The 20,289-nt window shown below is 33.3% G+C and overlaps 1 protein-coding gene, 1 long non-coding RNA gene and 1 pseudogene across 5 annotated transcripts; 1 reads left to right on the forward strand and 2 right to left on the reverse strand.

Annotated features, from left to right (window-relative positions):
• The first annotated feature begins 4,522 nt into the window (after positions 1-4,522).
• LOC111279794 (receptor-like protein 7) lies at positions 4,523-11,095 on the forward strand. Of its 3 annotated transcripts, XR_016334530.1 has the most exons (5): positions 4,523-8,173; positions 8,614-8,829; positions 9,436-9,748; positions 10,258-10,762; positions 10,963-11,095. XR_016334530.1 is itself a non-coding variant. In XM_022866848.2 (2 exons), the coding sequence occupies exon 1, from the start codon at positions 4,644-4,646 to the stop codon at positions 8,139-8,141; it is 3,498 nt and encodes a 1,165-aa protein (XP_022722583.2). In that variant the 5' UTR covers positions 4,523-4,643; the 3' UTR covers positions 8,142-8,173; positions 8,614-9,424. The 3 variants fall into 3 exon arrangements, 1 of the variants encoding a protein (XP_022722583.2); XR_016334529.1 differs by lacking the exon at positions 10,963-11,095 and having other exon boundaries at positions 10,258-10,895; XM_022866848.2 differs by lacking the exons at positions 9,436-9,748; positions 10,258-10,762; positions 10,963-11,095 and having other exon boundaries at positions 8,614-9,424.
• Positions 11,096-11,289: 194 nt separating this feature from the next.
• LOC111279795 (zinc finger CCCH domain-containing protein 1 pseudogene) lies at positions 11,290-12,910 on the reverse strand (annotated as a pseudogene). The gene is made up of 3 exons (XR_016334663.1): positions 12,836-12,910; positions 11,926-12,736; positions 11,290-11,635 (listed from the first exon to the last, which is right to left on the reverse strand). The product of XR_016334663.1 is annotated as a zinc finger CCCH domain-containing protein 1 pseudogene (transcript).
• Positions 12,911-14,112: 1,202 nt separating this feature from the next.
• Positions 14,113-15,424, reverse strand: LOC111279500 (uncharacterized). The gene is made up of 3 exons (XR_016334532.1): positions 15,396-15,424; positions 15,188-15,301; positions 14,113-14,445 (listed from the first exon to the last, which is right to left on the reverse strand). It is a non-coding gene; the product is annotated as an uncharacterized LOC111279500 (long non-coding RNA).
• Positions 15,425-20,289: the final 4,865 nt, after the last annotated feature.

Raw genomic sequence — 20,289 nt, forward strand, 5'->3', positions numbered from 1 at the left:
TTAATGAAAATCTTATCATCTTTTAAGCTTTTCGTTATTGTTATACTTAAGTGGTCATGTCAACAGCGAGATAATAGGTCTTATATATGAAAACCCAGCTTGCCAGATGAATGAGTTGGGGAACAAATGGTTGGATAGTTTTGCATGGAATCAAAATCGAAAAAGGAGAAGATCTTGTAGGTGACTCCATCAAAATTCAAGTTTCAAAGTCATTTGGTAAGCATTCTAGAATACTTAATAACTCAAAAGTTTTGCTGGTGATTCTGTAAGCTGTAGTTAATTGCCTAAATAAATAAAATTATTTAAATGCTCTCTTACATTGTAAGCGTGATATATCTGCACAAACTGATACTTGACTAAAGTGATTACATTTGAAATTTTAGTTCTTTCTTTGAAACTTAGGAATGCTTTTCTTAACTAAAAACAAAAATTGCCTGCAAACTAGGATGTCCTTTCAACTTCCTAACCTTATTTTACAAATGACAATCAGTTTCTAACTTAGAAAGTTGTACAAGACTTGTGGGTGACTGGTATTTTGAGTTAGATTCAGCTGTTAATCATCTTAGGAGCACAGCAAAGCTTTGGCATTTATTGTCCTTAATTTGATTGGCTTGGAATGCTCTTATATATTTTATTTGGCGGGAGCACAGTCAAAGGAAGTTTGGCTGGACATGTAGAGATATAGAAGCTATTGTTTCTGCTATCAGAAGTTCGTTTCGGCTTAGATTCAATAACAGGATTGCAGTCTTCACTCTTCCTTTTCAACAACAGAAATTGTGACTGAATGTTTTTGTCCTAGTGTTAAGGTACTTTGTGTCTCAGTTATTTCTGTTATGCTCACCTAATACGATTAGCGGTGTGTCTGATTTTATTGTGCTTGTCTTCTGTTCTGACTATACTGTGGTGTTTTACTGCTGAGTTACGGGGTGGTTCCTCTGTTGTTCACCTTGTTGTGTAACTCTGTTTTTACTAATAAATTTTTGGCTCAGCAAAAAAATATTTGTGCCCGAATTGTAGACTGTTCCTTAAAACTGCTTAGTTTGATTACTTTGCAAGGGTTAGATTGTTTTGTTTATTACTTTGCTTTATTTGCTTGTTCTAGGATGTTTGTAACCTTTTGGTAGTTTACTGTGTTTACTTGCAGCAGGTCTCTTACTTTGTTTGGATTAATAAAAACCATTTATCCAAAATAAATATTTTTAATGAAAATATTATTATTTTTAAGCTCTTTATTATTGTTATACCTAAGTGATTATGTGGACAACCACATCAGTAACTCTTACACATGGAAGCTACATATGACAGAGTGATTATACCATATATATAAAGACTTGGATGCTAGAGGCTTTCTCCTACAACTGTCCTTCTCATGCAGCCCTATGTTCATCCTCTTTTGAACCCCTCTCTGACTCGAAATGTAAGTATCAACTAGAAACGTACTTTATTCTCATGAATTCGGTGATTCAAAATTCTACAAAGAAAAACGGAAACAAAAACCCTTTGATAAAAAGGAAAATTTTAAAAGGAAACAAAAGGTAGTACTAAAAATTTGATGTGTATACAACTGCTGTTAAGAGCCAAAGATTAGTATTTCTTGAGTTTACGTTTAGGTTTGGTGGCTGATTTCACATTTCTTTTTTTTTTTTGGATCTTAAATGCAGGAACTGTTTATTCCAGGAAGAAAACTGTTCATTAATGCTTTCTAAGCTTTGGACTCGGACAGCACAAAAAATCACAGCTTTCATTAGCTGTCCCAACCCAATTGAAGCTATCTGCAATCCTACAGCCTTAAACTCTGTGAAGTAACATCCTTCCTAGATCAAGACACTAGCAGTATGTGTCATCGAGACCTGGATTCTGATCTGATCAAGCTGAATTCTAGGCCATCATGAAGGTTGTGAAGTTGGATGCTGATTCCTGGAAGGTTAATACTGGATTTCACTGCTATCTCTAGGTAGAAGAAATGCTAATTCATGGGTAAAAAGGCAGCAACAGGGTTTGTTGGCATCTTAGGAACGCCAATTTTGTATATACATGACAAGTTTTACAATTGTCTACTCATTCAGTTGTTTTCGACTACTCTTGCAACTTCATGTAATTCTTACTCTGCTTAATATTATCACTCAACTCAAAAATCAGTTGTGGAATGACGCAGAAAAAATGCTTACCTAAATACGAATGCACATGCTTGCAGCAACAATGATTTTAAAGAGCTCATCAGTGCATGATCCAAAATTCCCCCAAGCTCAAGCAGGGAAATGATTTCGTTTAATAATGCATTCAGCCAGGGGAAATGATTTTAAAGGGCAATGAATCGTCATTGTCATCATCATAATCGCCACCCAAAGCCAGATTTCTTTTCTTTGCTTTCTCTGCTTCTTCCCAGTCCTTCTCCAACTGCCATCCGGACTTGTAATCTCCACGATCATCATGCATAAGCTTACATGAATCTGCGTAACTACAGTAACCAGAAAAAGGAAAACCTGCGGTTCGGCTTGGGTCTAAGCTTCGGGTCTTGGCACGGATCCTGCGTGCCAAAACGGCATCAGTTGCTGCTTGTATAAAAAGTAAAAATCTGTTTTTTTTTCCACAGGCTTCTCCTTCTGCTTCTCTCTCTAGCCTAAATTTTCTCCTCCCTCTCTGTAGAATTGCCGAAGGAAAACCCAATATTTCCCAGAAGAACCCAGAACCCAAAAGAATTAAACCAACCCAGAAATCAAACCAAATCACAAAAACTAGAGCTTCCCTACTTCCAAAACTATCCAAAAATCAAAACAACTCTTCAAGAACACCAAAAATTCAAACCAAGAACCAGAATCAAAAACCCAGAAAATTGCGTACTATACTGTTTTCTAATTACTTGGTGCTTGTTGCTGCTGCATTGATCCCAGATTAGAGTTCTTTATAAAGGGGTCAAATGATTTTTCTTAAAATTTCATTCTCTTTGTAATCTTTTTCCTTTTTTTTTGCATGAATTGGAGTCAAGAATATCCATAAGCAGTTAATTATTAAATTTCCAAGATCTAAAACCAAATTTACAGGTTTCTGAAAAATCCCATGTTTTTCTATTTCTGACTTTCTCTTTTTTTTTTTTTTCTCAAACAGAAAAAAAAATTAAAAATAGTATAAAAAACTAAAATTAAAATTAAAAACCAAAATTAAAAATAAAATCATAAAAATAAATTGAAAACATTTTCGGACTTTTAATTTTGAGCCTAAAATTTAACTTTACAATTAAATCAAAATTCAAAACCCATCAAATATAAAAAAAAAAAAATTTCCAAAAAATTTTTCAGATAAAATGAAGTATTTATAAAATTGATGAATGTTCAAATTATTCAATACTTATAAACTAAAAAAGTAAAAACTAATAACATGTTATGTTGACTGTTGAGTTAAGAATAAATCTAGTGCCCACTTAACATAAGATCATCTTTAAGGGTCCTTTTGGATTTCTTAGTATATTTGGTGCGATAGAATTTAGGCTTAAATACGGATTTATAGTCCCTTTTGTTTTTTTATATTTATAAGTATTTGAATCAGACATAAATAGATCAGATAATATATCAAATATTCAATTATTTTCTATCCATCATCATTCCTAAACGGAATATCAAGGGAGAAGCAATCAATAAAATCTAATTAAATGGATGGTAATGTGAAGCATTGTCTAAAGCTAAGCTCCTGTCTCCCATTATTTCATCCGACTTGACATCTATATACCAGCAAAACTCAGTTTCAGCACTTTCACTTTGTTAGCTGGATGTTTCTTTCATGCTTTCATCTTTGCCTTCGTTTTTAGATTTTCAGGTTAAGTGGGCAGTAGTTTTACAACATGTGATACCATTTTACAACAGGTTTTGCAACAAAAGAAAAAAAATGCACCAAACGGTATCCATATGACTAAACGATATCCTATTTTCTTAATTATTAATCTAATGTGCTATGATGACTAAACTCTATTACAGACCAATGAATAACGCATAGTATTATAAAGAAATAATTGTTACAGTAATTATTCTTTTCTCTGAATGCTTATTTAGAAAACAAAAATTGATAAATATGAGGAAGTTGTTGGAGGGAACAAAAGGAGATTCAAACTTTGAATCGAAGAAAAATAAGAAGAAACAAACTTATTAGTTAGAATTTTCAAAAAAAAATTATTCCATCTAATTCTATAATATCAGAGTTGAGTTGACTGATAAATCTTTACAAGTTTTACTTCTCTTTAGACATCAAGGTTAGTGATAATTTTTACTATTTCTTTTGTACTGGAGAGGATTCCTCCCTACCGATATGTACGTACCACTATTACCTAACTTTGAGAAAATTAATTTTGTATTTTTATTTTTTGTAGGAATACATAATATGAAATAAAAAATGGGAATAAAGAAAGGATAGAGTGATAAAGATTAATTTACAAAAGCAAAACTATTAGCCTTATCATCATTGAAACCCATTATTCATTCTTTAAAATTCAAAATGGACAAGCAATAACCATATCTGTCTTCCACCTATTTTGATTCAACTCTTACAAAAAAAAGTTCAAACTCATGATTTGTACAAACACGTGGTTGGAAAAACACATTTGAACCTATCTCTTGAGATCAAGGGAGATATATAGCTACAATAACATACGTAATATGAAGTACTCGTCTATAAATATCGTGTATGCAAATCTTAAATTCCACAATCTTCCCTTCATTTTTTTTCCTATAGAGAGCCAACAAAACATGAAGAATTTTCATATCCTAATATCACTCATTTTTCCTACCTTGTTTCTCTTCTCATGCTCTGTATCTCTTGTGCTATCTTTTTCCCCTCCTCATACTGATCTCCAAAATCAGTGCCTTGATGATCAGAAATCTGCTTTGTTGCAATTGCACCATGATCTGTACTATGCCCCAAATTTTACTTTCACTTCCAAAGTTGAGCTTTGGGATCCCAACACTGATTGTTGCTCTTGGAAAGGAATTACATGTGATGCTCTGGGTCACGTGATTGTGCTTGACCTCAGTTACAAAAACCTTTCCGGCAGCTTTCATTCCATTTTCAATCTCCATTATCTTCAACGCCTTAATCTTGCTGGAAACAATTTTAATACTACTCTGTTTCAATATGAGTTTGATAGATTCCCAAATTTAACTCATCTCAACCTTTCAAACTCATGTTTCCATGGCCAAATTCCAGTGGAGATTTCATACTTAAGAAGGTTAGTCTCTCTTGATCTATCTAATCAAGATTCTTGCTATCTACGGTATAATCAAAGTCTTGATCCATTTATCTGGTGGTATGATCTTCCTGACAACCTTCAACAAACTCTGAAACTAGAAAACCCAAACTTCAAGTCATTAATCCAAAATTTGAGACCTCTTACAGACCTCTATTTGGATAGTGTGAACATTTCAACTCAAAGTAGTAAATGGTGTGAGACCATATCCATAATACTTCCTAACTTGCATGTGTTAAGTCTGTCGAATTGTGGGTTGACAGGTCCATTTTGTTCTTCACTCTCAAGACTTCCTTTTCTTTCCAAACTTTTCCTTGGTGGGAATTCGATCTCTTATTTGCCTCCCAATTTCTTGGAAATTTCCTCTCGTTTGGTTTCTCTCAGTTTAGTGAATTGCAATTTGAGTGGGCATTTTCCAACAAAAATTCTCATGTTCCCAAAAATAGAAAGCATTGACATTTCAGAAAATGACAATCTTGAAGGTCAGTTGCCAGAATTTTCATTAAACAATGCTTTACGAGTCTTAAAGATTTCTTCTACAAATTTCAGTGGAAAATTGCCAGAATCAATTGGTAATCTCAAGTTCTTGACAAATTTAAATCTTTTTGGTAGCAATTTCTATGGACAAATTCCATCTTCAATTGCAAATCTTACTAACCTTGTGGAACTGGATCTATCCTTCAATAATTTCAGTGGTTTTATCCCTGCATTTCATAGATCTGGAGTTCCAAATGTTACACATCTTTTTTTGCAGGGGAACCACCTCTCTGGATCAATACATTCTTCTGTATTTACTCTCCCATCATTGAAGGCCTTGGATCTTTGTAAAAATCAATTGGTTGGTGAAATTCGTGAGATCCCCAATGCATCTTCTTCATTGATTGAAGGATTGTATTTAGGCTTCAATAGCTTTAGTTCCATGAAGCTTGACATGTTCTCCCAACTCAAGAACCTAAGGTTTCTTGACCTTTCAAATACGAGCTTGTCAATTGAAAGCAACATCACAAGCCTTGCTTTTCCCCAATTAGAGATACTGGAACTACACTCATGCAACCTTACTGAATTTCCAGAATTCATCAAAACACAAGACAAGTTGGCTTGTCTATATCTTCCTGACAACCAAATCCATGGTTTTGTCCCTAATTGGTTGTGGAAGACCACTCTTTTGGAGTTAGACCTTTCTTTCAATGCGATTGATTTTCCAACAGAGGTTCCTTTTGGTGATGCAAACTCCTCTTTTCCAATGTTGAGTCACTTGGGTTTACGATTCTGTAACCTAAGTATGTTTCCAGAGTTTTTAAAGAGTCAAACCAGTTTAAAATATCTTCAGCTTTCAAATAACAAAATAAGTGGTGCAGTACCAAACTGGGCGTGGAAGAAAAGTTTGCGAGTTCTGGATCTTTCTAACAATTCTCTCTCATCTTTGGACCAATTTTCACTAAACCAATCTCTCACTTCTTCACAAGGCTCTTTATCAAGACCTATTTGCAATTTGAGTCAACTTCTGATCTTTAATGCATCCTTTAACAAATTCAGCGGGCCAATCCCAAGTTGCTTGGGCAATATCAGTTCTCTCGACACTTTGGCTCTACAAAAAAATAATTTCAGCGGTAGCATACCAGATTTTGCAAAAGCAACCCAATTATCTTGGCTACAACTCAATGACAATAAATTGGAAGGGAAGTTGCCAAGGTCATTAGCCAATTGCGCAATCCTTCAAGTTTTAAACCTTGGGAACAATGCTCTGTACGACACATTCCCCTTGTGGTTGGGAAAATTGCCTGCTTTGATGGTCCTTGTATTGCAAGCAAATAGGTTTTATGGTCCAATTAAACATGTGAAAAATTATTTTCAAGACTTGGATGTACTAGACATTGCTTTCAATAATTTTTCTGGTCATTTACCAATTGAATTCTTTCGAGCCCCTCAACTAAGGTCACTCAAACTCGGTGGGAATAAACTGGAAGGGAAGTTGCCGAGGTCATTAGCCCATTGCACAAAGCTCGAAGTTTTGGACGTTGGGAAAAATATGATACAAGACACATTTCCTTTTTGGTTGGAGAAATTGCTTTCTTTGAAGGTTCTTATACTAAGAGCAAATAGATTTTATGGTCCGATTAAAATTTCTGAGGATGAAAATGCTTTCCTAGAGTTACACATACTGGATCTTGCTTCCAATAACTTTTCAGGTGAGTTACCTGTTGGATTTTTTCAATCTTTGAAAGCAATGAAGATTATGATTGATGGCAACAAAGCTAAGCCAGATTATATTGGAGATTATTACTACCAGGACTCTGTGATAATTGTGAATAAAGGGTTAGAACTTTTTTACGAGAAAATTTTAACCATCTTTGCTTGTCTTGACCTTTCCAATAATAGTTTCCATGGGAGAATACCGGAAGAAATACAAAAGCTCAAGTCACTCGAAGTGCTAAACTTGTCCTACAACAGCTTCCTTGGCCCAATTCCTTTAGCACTTGGAAACTTAACTGAGCTTGAGTCGTTGGACCTCTCCCAGAACAAACTCTCCGGAAAGATTCCTCTTCAGCTTACAAGCCTAACTTTTCTTGCAGTATTGAATCTCTCTTACAACCAACTTGAGGGAAGCATACCACAAAGCTACCAATTTGGTACATTTTCAAACGATTCTTACGAAGGGAATCCAAGATTATGTGGGCTGCCTCTGACAAGGAAATGCAATGAAGATGGTCTTGGAATGCCACCCCCTAAGGAAGATGGAGATTCATGGGTAGATGGTTTGTCTGATTGGAAAATTGTGTTGATGGGTTATGGATGTGGATTGGTCATTGGATTATGTATTGGATATACAGTGCTGAATGAGTTGGGGAACAAATGGTTGGATAGGTTTATACAGAGTCGGAATAAAAAATGGAGAAGATCTTCTAGGTGACTCCATCAAAATTCAAGTTTCAATGTCATTTGGTAAGTATTCTAAAATACTTAATAACTCAAAAGTTTTGATGTTGACTCTGAACTGTAGCTTAAACAAATAAAATTATTTAAATGCTCTCTTATATTGTCTTTTATCTGCACTAAATAATAATTTACTAAAGTGATTGTGTTTAAAATTTAATTCAAGAACGTTTCAACTTTTGATGCCTCTTTCCCTTTTTGAAACTTGGTAATGCTTTTCAAACTAAGAACAAAAATTGCCTGCAAACTAGGATGTCTTTTGAATTTCCTAACCTCATTTTACAAATGAAAATTAGCTTCCAAGTTATTAATTTGTATAAGACTTGTGGGTCACTGGTATTTTGAGTTGGATTGGGCTGTCGGCCATCTTAAGAGCAAAGCAAAGCTCTGGCATCTATTGTAATTAAATTAGATTGGCTTGGGATGGTCATATATATTTTATTTGGCAGGAGCACAATCAAAGGGTTTGGCAGGCCATGCAAAGATATAGAAGCTATTGTTTCAACTATCAGAAGTTCCTTTTAGCTTAGTTCAATAACAAGATTGCAGTCTCGAGTTCCACTCTTCCTCTTCAACAACAGAAATTGTGTCTGAATGTTTTTGGCTTGCTGTTACTGTACTTGTGTATCAGTTCATTCTCTCCTGCTCGCCTAAGATGATTGGCGGTATGTCTGGTTGTATTGTGCTTGTCTTCTGTTCTGTCTATGGGGTGGTGTTTTACTGCTGAGTTATTGGGTTCCCCTGTTGTTCACCCTATTGTGTAACTCTGTTTTTATCAATAATTTCTGGTTTAGCAAAAGAAAAATGTGTCTGAATTGGGGACTGGTTCCTCTATGTTGCTTAGTTTAATTAGTTTACTTTATTAGGTTGCTCTTTGACGTTTGTAAGGTCTTGATAGCCTACTGTTTATTTGTAGCAGGTCTACTGCTTTTTTTGGATTAATAAAAATCATTTATCCAAAAAATTTTCTTAAGGAAAATCTTATTATTTTTTAAGCTCTTCAGTATTATTATATCTAAGTGGTCATGTCAGCAATCACATAATAGGTTTTACACATGAAAGCCCAGTTTGCCACATTATTACCCAAGAGGTATAAAAAGTAAAATCAGACGAGTTAGGTGATTGACTACTCAACCCTCTTTACTCTCTTTAACTACTTCCTGCTCTTTTACATTTTCTTGCTTCTGGTGTATCTTACTATCTTAACTTGTGCGTCGAAGCATGCCTCAAAATAACATGTTCGGCACCCCTGACTTTCTATTCTGTGACAGGTCACACATACTCTCCTCTCAACCTCCAGTAGGACTTTCCGACTACCAGACCAGGAATTACATTAACAACCAAGAATTACATTAACGAAATCAATGATTCAACTCAACTATTTGCATTGCAGGAATCTGATACAAGCCATGGCATGTACAAAAATGACTATGCCTACTACTTTAACTGCCAAAACTAGAAGTTACATCTGCTAACACAGAAAAATCTTTACAGACCAAGCTCAAGCTAAGATGCTTTATTCCTGTACTAGCTACTACATCACTACAGAGAAAGAAAAAAAAAGAACAAAGCTTCCAGTTCCAGGTATAAAGCTCGACAATTCCAAAGGATACTATTTCATTGCCCCTAATAACTATAGATTTGACTATGGCGAGAGAGATTTAAATATTTCCTTTATTATTTTCTTAACTTTAATCCCGTATCATCCTTTGTTTTTCTGCTTCTGGACTCCCACACAGACAAAAGCAAATGGCTTTTTGCAAGCTCTATTGCTATTGCTATACGATTGATATCCATATAGAATAGACCTTCACTGAACAAAAACATGTGGGCAACACAAAGAAACTTTTAACAACTTGAAAGTTATGTGAATGCCATTCTTAAATTATTATGTGGACTTGATTAATTGATTTAATTTTATCTTTAGAAAAGGTAGTGGTAAAATCTTTGTTATGAAAAAGAGCATCCAGTAATTTTCTTATGATTTTTTTCCCTTTACTCTCATCACTTATTCCTGGTCAAATTGAGTTTATGCATATAAAAACTTGATTGTTTCTAACAAAATGGAGTAACTTCATCGTTTGAATTGTCAGGCCAATGATTTGAGAAGATACTAGGAAAAGAAAGCATGGATTGCCAGAATACAGTTCAGAAAAGGATATGACTTCCTGACTAAAAGCTTGTTCTGCTTATCTGTTTCTTACAAAACTATGTTTCGGCTACATTTTTTGTCCAGTCAGAAGCAAAAATGACAGCTGTGTTTGAAAGTGAAAACCATCCAAGGTGGGACATGGAAAATTTGTATTGGGTAACAGAGATCACTAGTTTGAACAGAAATTTGTATCAGGCACCAAAGCAAGCCTTTCGACCAGCAGATCAGGATAATCAATGACTCAACACAACTATTTGCAGTGCAAGAAGATGATACCAGCCATGGCATGTACAACAATGACTAGGCCTACCACTTTAATTGCCAAAACAAGAAGTTAATTGCATCTATTAACACAGAATAATTGTCGACACAGACCAAGATCAAGCTAAGATGCTATATCACCATAAAAACACTGAAAAGGAATAGAAGAAAGCTTCTGGTTCCAGGTCTCAAGCTCGACAATTCCAAACTAACTTTGATAGTGTTTAATTTTCCCTAACAACTATAGAGGGTAAAAAGGGAAACTAAAGGTCATACTAAGAATATGATGAGTATACATCAGCTGTTAAGAGCCAAAGATTACAATTTCTTGAATTTAAGTTTAGGTTTGGTAGCTGATTTCATAATTTTTTTGTCTTAAATGCAGGAACTGTTTTTTCAAGGAAGAAAACTGTTCATTAAAGCTTTCTATGCTTTGGACTTGGACAGCACAAAAAATCACAGCTTCTATTAGCTGTCCCTACCCAACTGAAACTATCAGCAATCCTACAGCCTTAAACTCTGTGAAGTAACATCCTTCCTAGATCATGACCCTACCAGAATGTGTCATCTAGACATGGATTTTGATATGATCAAGATGAATTCTCGGCCATTGTGAAGGTTGTGAAGTTGGATGCTGATTCTTGGAAAGTTGATACTGCATTGCACTGCTATCTCGAGGTAGAAATGTTACATCATGGGCAAAAGGCAGCAGTGGCAGCATGACACAGAAACAATACTTACCTAAATACTTGGTAAAAAAACACCATTCCAGCAGCAACAATGATTTTAAAGAGCTCATCACTGCATAATCCAAAATTCCCCCAAGATCTAGCTCGGAAATACATTTTGTTCAATAAGGTATGCAGACAAGTAAATCTTTCCACTACAATGGCAAAACAAAGAAATAAAAATATTAATGGCCGCAGGAGTTGAAAAAAAGCATCAATGGACTTATCGTTACCCTCTTCAGCCATCTTTCTACGTATCTCATGAGCAGTATTGAAAATGCCAAGGGTGGGTTGGTTGCACATAAAGCACTTGTTGTTCTTTGTGTGATGCTGAAAAACCAAAAGATGCAGTTGGTTAGTTTACATTCGAATGAGAATAAAAATGTAAATTATACTGACATGAGGCACCAAAAGTTGATGATGTAAAGTTAAAATATGTCCTATTTCTATAGCTGAAAAAAGTTGGACCACATAAAATATTCTTTGTATGTAAGTAACCAAAAAAGTTTTGCATCTAAGTGATGCATTAACAACAAACATAACAAAAACTAATAGATGTTAACCTAGCACAAAAAAGACACTAAAAAAAATTAATCCACGTGAAAAGGCATTGAGGGCACCTTTAAAGCACAATGCTGGCAGAAGTAGTACTTGCACTTCCACAAAAGGTTGCCAGCAACTAAAACATGCAGAGGGCAACGAATCATCATCGTCATCATCACTCTGGTCTACCCCTGCCTCATCATCATCATCATCGCCACCCAAAGCCAGATTTCTCTTCCTTGCTTTCTCTGCTTCTTCCCGGTCCTTCTCTAACTGCCATCCAGACTTGTAATCTCCACGATCATGCATAAACTTACATGAATCTCCGTAACCACAGTAACCAGTTTCTTTGTAGTCTTTACCGATGTCAGGCTGATAATCAAATCTTGCTGAAACCCTGATGTGGGCAAAAGCCCTAAGAGGTCCATGTAAGCCACCTGCTTTCTCACTGGCAACTGTTTGCTCTCTTCGAAACCCAGCCTTATGATCCACATAGCCATGCATTCCTTTATACAACTTCTCTCCCCCAGTGCTTGTGTTTTTCCCCTTCAAAGCCTCCTCTGTTCGTTTAAAAACTTCCTCGCGTATCGCGCGAGCATCTTTTGTAAACTCAGTCTCAGTTTCTAAGGTTGCCATAGCTCTGCTATCATTTTGAACTTGAATTTCCTTCGAAGACTCAAATTGAAAAATCGGTTTGTCAGATTCTGTATTTGATTCAGTGGGAGTAGCACTCCTGGAGGATCCAGTTGAAAAGACTAACTTATAGTCAGGCTTCAAAGCGTTTTTCTGATTGTGAAACAAAGATGTGCCATTTCTGGAGTCTTCATCTTCATCTTCATATTCATTTATTGTCCTTTTCCTTATGGTTTTTTGCCCTTTGTTGGCTTCCTAAAGAAATTGCAGACTGAAAAGTCAAAGAGTTAGCTATATAAGTAAATATACATATACACCTTTAAAAAGAATTAAAAAAAAAGGAACAAATTTTACCTTGCTCAGATTGTTGAGGTTCTGTTTCAGATTGCTGAGGTTCTTTTCCTGGCTACTGGGGCTCGCTTGAATCAGTCATCTTAACAGAAACAAGAGAAAAGGTTTATAGATTCCTTGCCTCAAGCAAGATGAACTTCAATTCTCATTCACGACTGTTGCTCCAATCACTTGAAAGAAGGTTTTAAACTAAGTGAGTGAAAATCCTTATTACTATTAATTAAGGTAATGAAACAAACGTGATCAACACACTAATTGGTGTCATAATTAAATTTCCATAGATAAGATCAAGCATTCTCTCATGAAAGGCTAAATGCTCAATTTTTTTACCCAAATCATAAATTTCTATTGATGTAAGAAAAGGAAGGAATTAAATTTTTTATCCAAATAACAAAATATTTACAGTACTCACCTGAACAAGAAGTCTAAAACGCCCAATACATTTAACTTTTACCCACGATTGACTAATCCGAATTGAAATTACCCAACAAGAAGAGATCGTCCTTCGTCAATTAATTCCTTTCGATCATCGGATTTGGGATTTTTTGAAATCAGAATTGGAATTGGATAGGAATCGACTGAAGGATTGAAGAATTGGGTATGAATCGACTGAAGGATTAAAGAACGAAGGAGTGAAGGAGGAACCCAAAACGCCAAATTCTTTTATCAGGCTTTCGGATTCTTTTTCGGCCTTCTTACTTGTTTTGAAAATCAGTCAATTTTTTGTCCAAATTGCACACGTAGACAAAGCATGCCTACGTGCATGCCACCTCACCTGAAAATTACACGTCCTCTACATAATATTCTGGCTCAGCAATTAAAAGCACGTGTAGTACACGCGAATAATTCCTTCCCATGTTGGCAATGCCCATCGGAATAATCTTTTGCACCAATTGGACTTTTGTGTTGGTTGTCCTTTCAAACTAGCTTTGACCAAAACGCAAAAAAGTTGCTCCTTCTAAACTGCCAAATTTCTTCAATAAAAGAATTTTCGTTTCTGATGACTTTGTTTTTATTCAAATTCGATGAAAAATCTAATCTTTTTATCTGAATAAGAATAAAAATATTTATTTAAAATTTTAAAATAAAAACGAAAATAATATAATTTTAAATTTTTATCGAACATAATAACAAAAAATTTTTAGTTTTTTAAGTTGTAAATATGGGCCGTTCAACCCATTAACTCCCCCACAAAAATAAAAATGAATATAAATTTAAAATATATATAATATAGATATAATGTAAAAAATTAAAAATGAGAATAAAAATTGTTGTATCCATCCCATTGACATCCTTTATTTCAGCATTTGGTATAAGCTTCAATTTTCTGCGCTGCAATGTCTTTAAGGGTAAACAAAGATCAAGAAGAGAAAGTTAATCAAATTGACAGGCTCTCAACTCCCAGATGATATTTTAATCAATAGACCGCTGAAGATACCAGTCAAATCTCTCTTAAACATTCAAATGTGTAATGCAAACCATGGCGGTCTTTGATCTCTGACGCTCAATTTCCCAAACTGCACCTCAAGTGAGCGCTCCATGGAGCAATGTGCAATCCAATAACAATGACTTATCATTCCATTCCTGTTGGTAAAGTTATCTATCAAACTCACCTGGTAGCCACAAGACAAATATTTTCTGTCAAACAGACCTATCAACAAAGACCCTCAAATTCTTCATATTATGATTGTTGAAAGATTTAAGATGATAATCCTCGGTTTAATTAAAGCTAAACATGTCCAAAACTTCCAAAGGTTTACAATATTAACCTGCTGATATGGTGCATAAGATCTTTCTGTGTAGAATTTAAAATATGCTTACTACATCAACAAGACACCTTAAGAAACAAACTAGCCATCCACTCCTGCCTTCAATATTTAAGTGACCTTAAATGGTTACAATTGCTATCACAGATTCAGAGAAAATATTTTACCAATATCCAAAGGTTAAAGTCCTAGTCATTTTCATTAAATTTTAGGCAAACAAATTCCTCTTAACTGCCTCTGGAGACACAACACTGGCTGGCTGAATCAGCATGCATATCCATTTGCACTGGTTACTCCTAAATTGTTTCATACAGCCCATATGTGGGGTAAAAATAAGTCATATTAAGAACAAAAACTAGAAATCTAATAACATTTATTTCTGTTTTGCTGTTTATAAAGGACGACATAAAGGAAGTCAATCAAATAAACTCATCTAGGTCAATACCTTGTCCATCATTTGGACAATTATAATATTTATTAACAGATAACACGTACTGTATACAACATTCAGTTAGTCAAATTTACCATGTAGGTGAACATGTTTATATCTTCAGAAGATATTTCTGGCTAAAAATATTAAATTGCATACCTCTTCAACAAGATCCCCAGCTATTCCTCTTAGAACTTCACATGAACTGTTCTCACTAAATAATTCATTGATCCAAAAACTCATGTCTTTATAACAGGGAGAATACTGCAAAAACTGTGGAGGAGTCAAGTCATGTTTCTGTAATAGGTATTAAATAACAAAAGGAATATACAGTGGAAACAAAAGAAACCATTTGCTTAATTTATACCTTTGAAAAGGGTTTAAACTTTACTCCAATTGGCCTTCGGAAAACTGCAGTCAAGTAGCTTAATCAGACTTGGGCGGAGATATTAAATTAGGAATCCGTGAACTTCAACATTCAAATCATGAAGCTACATTCAGAGGCTAGCTGTGAGGTAAATCGCTCATCAGTTCAGCCAAAAAGACGAATATCTGGTATGTCAAATCAAACCATTGCTTGCCGCTCCAATCCAAGTCCAAAGGCCCGAGCAACACTGTTTAATCTACCATGACTTTTCAATATTTCTTGCTCCATTACCCTGCAACCCAAAACCTCCATCCATTTCTCCTGACAATTGTGTAGGTCACTGGTAAGTTATACTCGGTGCTAAAGTTACCACATGCAATAGCCATTGATTTAAAAAGATTCATATTGAACAGCAATCAATAAAAATAAAAGTAAGGGCTAACAACACAGAGTACAAACATGTAGGTAAGGTATTAGAAACGTCCAAATCTTGATTTATCTTAATAGAATTTATCATTACAATAATAAGCATAGTGTTCACCCCTAAATTTGGCTGTCAAACAATCATAAAAGAATTTTTTGACAAAATGACCATAAGCATTGCAATAAAGCAAGGGAAAAGGGCAAAAAAAATGAATCAAGATTCTTCCGACTGAATAACTCGATCTTAAAGAAAATACTAACAATATCCTCAAAAAAGGATAAAGAGAATACCTTGAAATAGATTTCAACTTCATAAGGACTGGTAAATGGGAAATAGGCATTGATCCAACGCATCTCCACAGCAGCTGGAATGTTAACAGAGTGAGGCTAATTGGCTTCCACATATAGCAGTACTTACACAGTACATTATCAACCCCTGATGCAAACACATCATGATTAACTTTATAAAATTTTGCAAGTGATATGAATTTATAGCAGCTGGTTAGATACTTCTCCCAATAAAAAGTTTTATAAGTAAAATACATTTAGGTCTTTGAGTTTAAGTATAATTCAACTCTAATTTGAAAATTGGACATCCTGACTCAAAATTTTTTATTAATAAGACACTAAGATCTTTCAGTTAACTTCATTAAAAGATTCATTAAAAGATCATTTTACCCTTAAAAAATCAATATCCTTAAATATTCATATAAAATAATTATTTATAATAATAAATTTTTTTAAAAAATATATAATATATTAATAATATATAAAAAAAGATTTTTAGGTGCAACATATAAAAACAAACTTCACAATTATAATAAGAAAAAATGTTATAATAAGAAACTGTAACATATAATAAGCAAATACTCACATAAAATAATTATTTTTAATAATAATTATTTTTCTTAAAATATAATAATTTATTAATAATATATAGAAAATAATTTTAGGTGCAATATATAAGAACAAAATTCAAAATTATAGTAAGAAAAAATGTTATAATAAGAACATGTAACATATAATAAAAAAAAAATTTGGTTGAAAAAAATGTTATTTATAATAAGCAAATACTCACATAAAACAATTATTTATAATAATAATTTTTTCTTAAAATATATAAAATATATTAATAATATATAAAAAACTTTAGGTGCAATATATAAAAATAAAATTCAAAATTATAATAAGAAAAAAATTGTTATAACAAGGACATGTAACATATAATAAGAAAAAATATTTGGTTGAAAAAAATGTTATTTATAATTGTGAATTTTGTTTTCATATATTGCTCCTATAAGAGCATGTAAATATAATAAGTTAATACTCACATAAAATAATTATTTATAATAATAATTTTTCTTAAAATATATAAAATATGTTAATAATATATAAAAAGATTTTTACGTGCAATATATAAAAATAAAATTTAAAATTATAATATGAAAAATGTTATATTAAAAACATGTAACATATAATAAGAAAAAATATTTGATTGAAAAAAATGTTATTTATGATTGTGAATTTTGTTTTTATATTTTGCACCTAAAATTTTTTTATATATCATTAATATATTTTTATATATTTTAAGAAAAAAATTTAATATTATAAATAATTATTTTATGTGAGTCTTTTAAGATATTGATTTTTTAAATGTAAAATGATCTTTTAATGAGCCTTTAACTAAGCTAACTAATAGAAAGATCTTAGTGTATTATTAATTAAAAAGTTTTGGGACAAGAAGTCTTTTTTTCAAATTAATACATCTAGTTAAATTATGCTTAAAACTCAAAAACCTAGATGTATTTTACCAAAAGTTTTACTATTGCACATAGGACTGGATGTCTTGCACATTGGTACATATATCTCCATGGTATCCCCAAAAAAAATTTGCAAATCTGTAATGATTTCTTGTTACAATAATTGCCACTTCTTGCCAAATCAATTAGTGCATTCAAGATGTAAATCACAAATTGGACTCAATATGATCTCTTAATCCCTATATCTCATTCGGATAGACATGCATGACCATTTGCAAAATTGTAATCCCTCAACAAAGCTTTGACTCTAAAAATTGCCAAATAGGTGACAAGCCAGGTCCTCTAGACTTTTCTTTAAGTCCTAGGCTGCAAATGATGTGGGATCCAGACCAGATGATGCCTCCCAATTATTTGGAGTAAAAACACGAACCCCTTCCATCTGTATGGTAAAAGGGCGTATGTTTCAGAGGGAAAAAAAAAAAGGAACCTTAATTTATGAACATGGCCATCTTACAACAAATGTTACATGTCAAATCACAGCTGTTCATCATGTGAACCTACGAAGGAGCCCATTGTAAGGCCCAACATATGGATGGCTGTGCTACGCATGTAGCATGTGATGCAAAATTCACATGTACTTGGAATAATTTCTGAAGCGAAGAAAATTTTTAAAAGCTAGTCAAAATTAAAGAGATTTTCAACAAAATGAAACATGATGAAACACAGGGTAATGAGTAGAATCTATAGAAGATCTACGGTAAACATCGCCAGTTACAAGGAAATGAGTGTATCCTCTTCTCAACAGCGCTACTTGATGAGCAGTATGACACCTCAATATAATTTGAGAGTCAACATAGTATGTATCATTATAGCTCCTGCTTGCGTGATCAGCATGCACCAGGACGTCATAAAAATTCTGCAAAAGGAAATAAATATATTCTCAAAATCATTATCCAAGGATCCAAAATAAATAATATGATGCAACATATATTGTGTATAAAAGGTTTCTTCATTTTGCAAATTATTTCATCAAACAGGTGACAACAGGTTTCTTCCTTTCAGAGGAGCACAAATTAAAAACGAGGCATAAATTTCTTACTCGTAATCCAATTATGAGCATATAAAATTGGACACAAATGGAGGTCCAGAATCGGTCAGTTACAATTTTGAACAATTCTAATGAGTACATGAGCTTAGAAAGGCATGAAAAAATTTCTTGAAACTGTTAACTTCAATTTTAAGGAAATCAAACTTGACTATAAGTATCCAAATTAATACATCCTTGAAAACTTACGGGCAAAAAAAGACCCTATTGGCTGGTCATACTGCTTGCATAGCTCCAAAAACAGCTCTGTGGAAATATAAAAGCCTTTTTAGATTGGAGAGATGGAATGATATTCAAAATCACATGGTCAAATTAAAAAGCTGACTAGAGACCGTGTATTGTGGAACAACAACATGCTTTAATGGGCCATATGAACGGAGAGAGCAATGTCCATAAACTCAATATTTTAGCAAAACTATTGTTTCCCTTGCACTCACTAACACACACACAAGCACACACATGGGTTCAAGCCTACATGGTAACATATGTAATCCTAAGTTAGAACACATCCTTTGGGGATCTACAAAAGCCCATACAGATACAAATTTCAGAGGCTTTTTTTTTTATTATTTTTAAAGATCCTCGACCAATTATTCCAAAACAGAGCATAAGATCGATCGTACAGGAATATTTAAACTCAAATACTATTTTGGAGGATGAAATACAGAGGTGGTGCTGATGTTAATAACGATGGACATTGAAGATTGAACACTGTCAAACAACATAGAGGAGGAAATATAGCGGCTTTTTTTGTTTTTTTTCTTCACAGCCTATTTCAGGTTTCAGGGTTGGTTTTATTTGTTGATTTCATTCTACTTTTTTTTTTTCCGAGAGATATATACCAACATCTGATGTAAATATGCAACCTGATGCAGATAATTTGTAATTTTGGGGAAGAGAGAGAAAGAATGAAATTGAGAAGGTAGTGGTTTTTCTTTGAAATTTAACCATGATGTGAAGTTGTTCTTGTCAGATTTTCTTAATCTTATGATGCTTATGAAATCCAGATACTAATGATATCTTGCCCCAAAATAGTTCATTCTTCACCTTCATCTATTTAATCTGGTTTGTTTCTGGGAATAAAAGCATATTCTTTATTTCCTGAAAATTTTCATTCATTTTGTCTTCAAATTTATCAAACAATTAAATTAGTAATTGACTTGATTAGTATATGTTGAATCATATAGCTTAGAAAATGCACTCGGTTAGTCGAGTTTTTAGATTATAAGTGTCAACAAGGTTGTCACAAACCCTTCAATAAATATATTAAAAAATTATATAAAAAATATTAGGATATGTGTTAATATTCTAATACCGTTTATAAAATTTAAAAACTCTATTAATCATATGTGAAGATATCAAAATATATAAAAATTATCTCGTATAGATGAAATTTATAAAATTAAAAGATTATTTTTTTTTTGTTTGTACGTGAGATTGTCAAAATTTGAATTTTAAAATATAGGAACCAAGAGTTTAACATTTTATCAATAGACTGCATAATTGTTGGCTCATTAAATTTTAAATGAGAAGATTTCTTTAAAATATATTAACTATAACAAAAAAAAAATAAAATGCACATACCATGAACTCTAGTAGTAGATTA

Source organism: Durio zibethinus, chromosome 27, assembly GCF_047325235.1.
Source record: "Durio zibethinus cultivar Kanyao isolate XHJ-2024 chromosome 27, ASM4732523v1, whole genome shotgun sequence".
Lineage (NCBI taxonomy): Eukaryota > Viridiplantae > Streptophyta > Magnoliopsida > Malvales > Malvaceae > Durio > Durio zibethinus.

What these genes read in the sequence shown, in the direction of transcription:
- LOC111279794 (XM_022866848.2), top strand. Translation starts at nt 4,644, where the DNA reads ATGAAGTACTCGTCTATAAATATCGTGTATGCAAATCTTAAATTCCAC.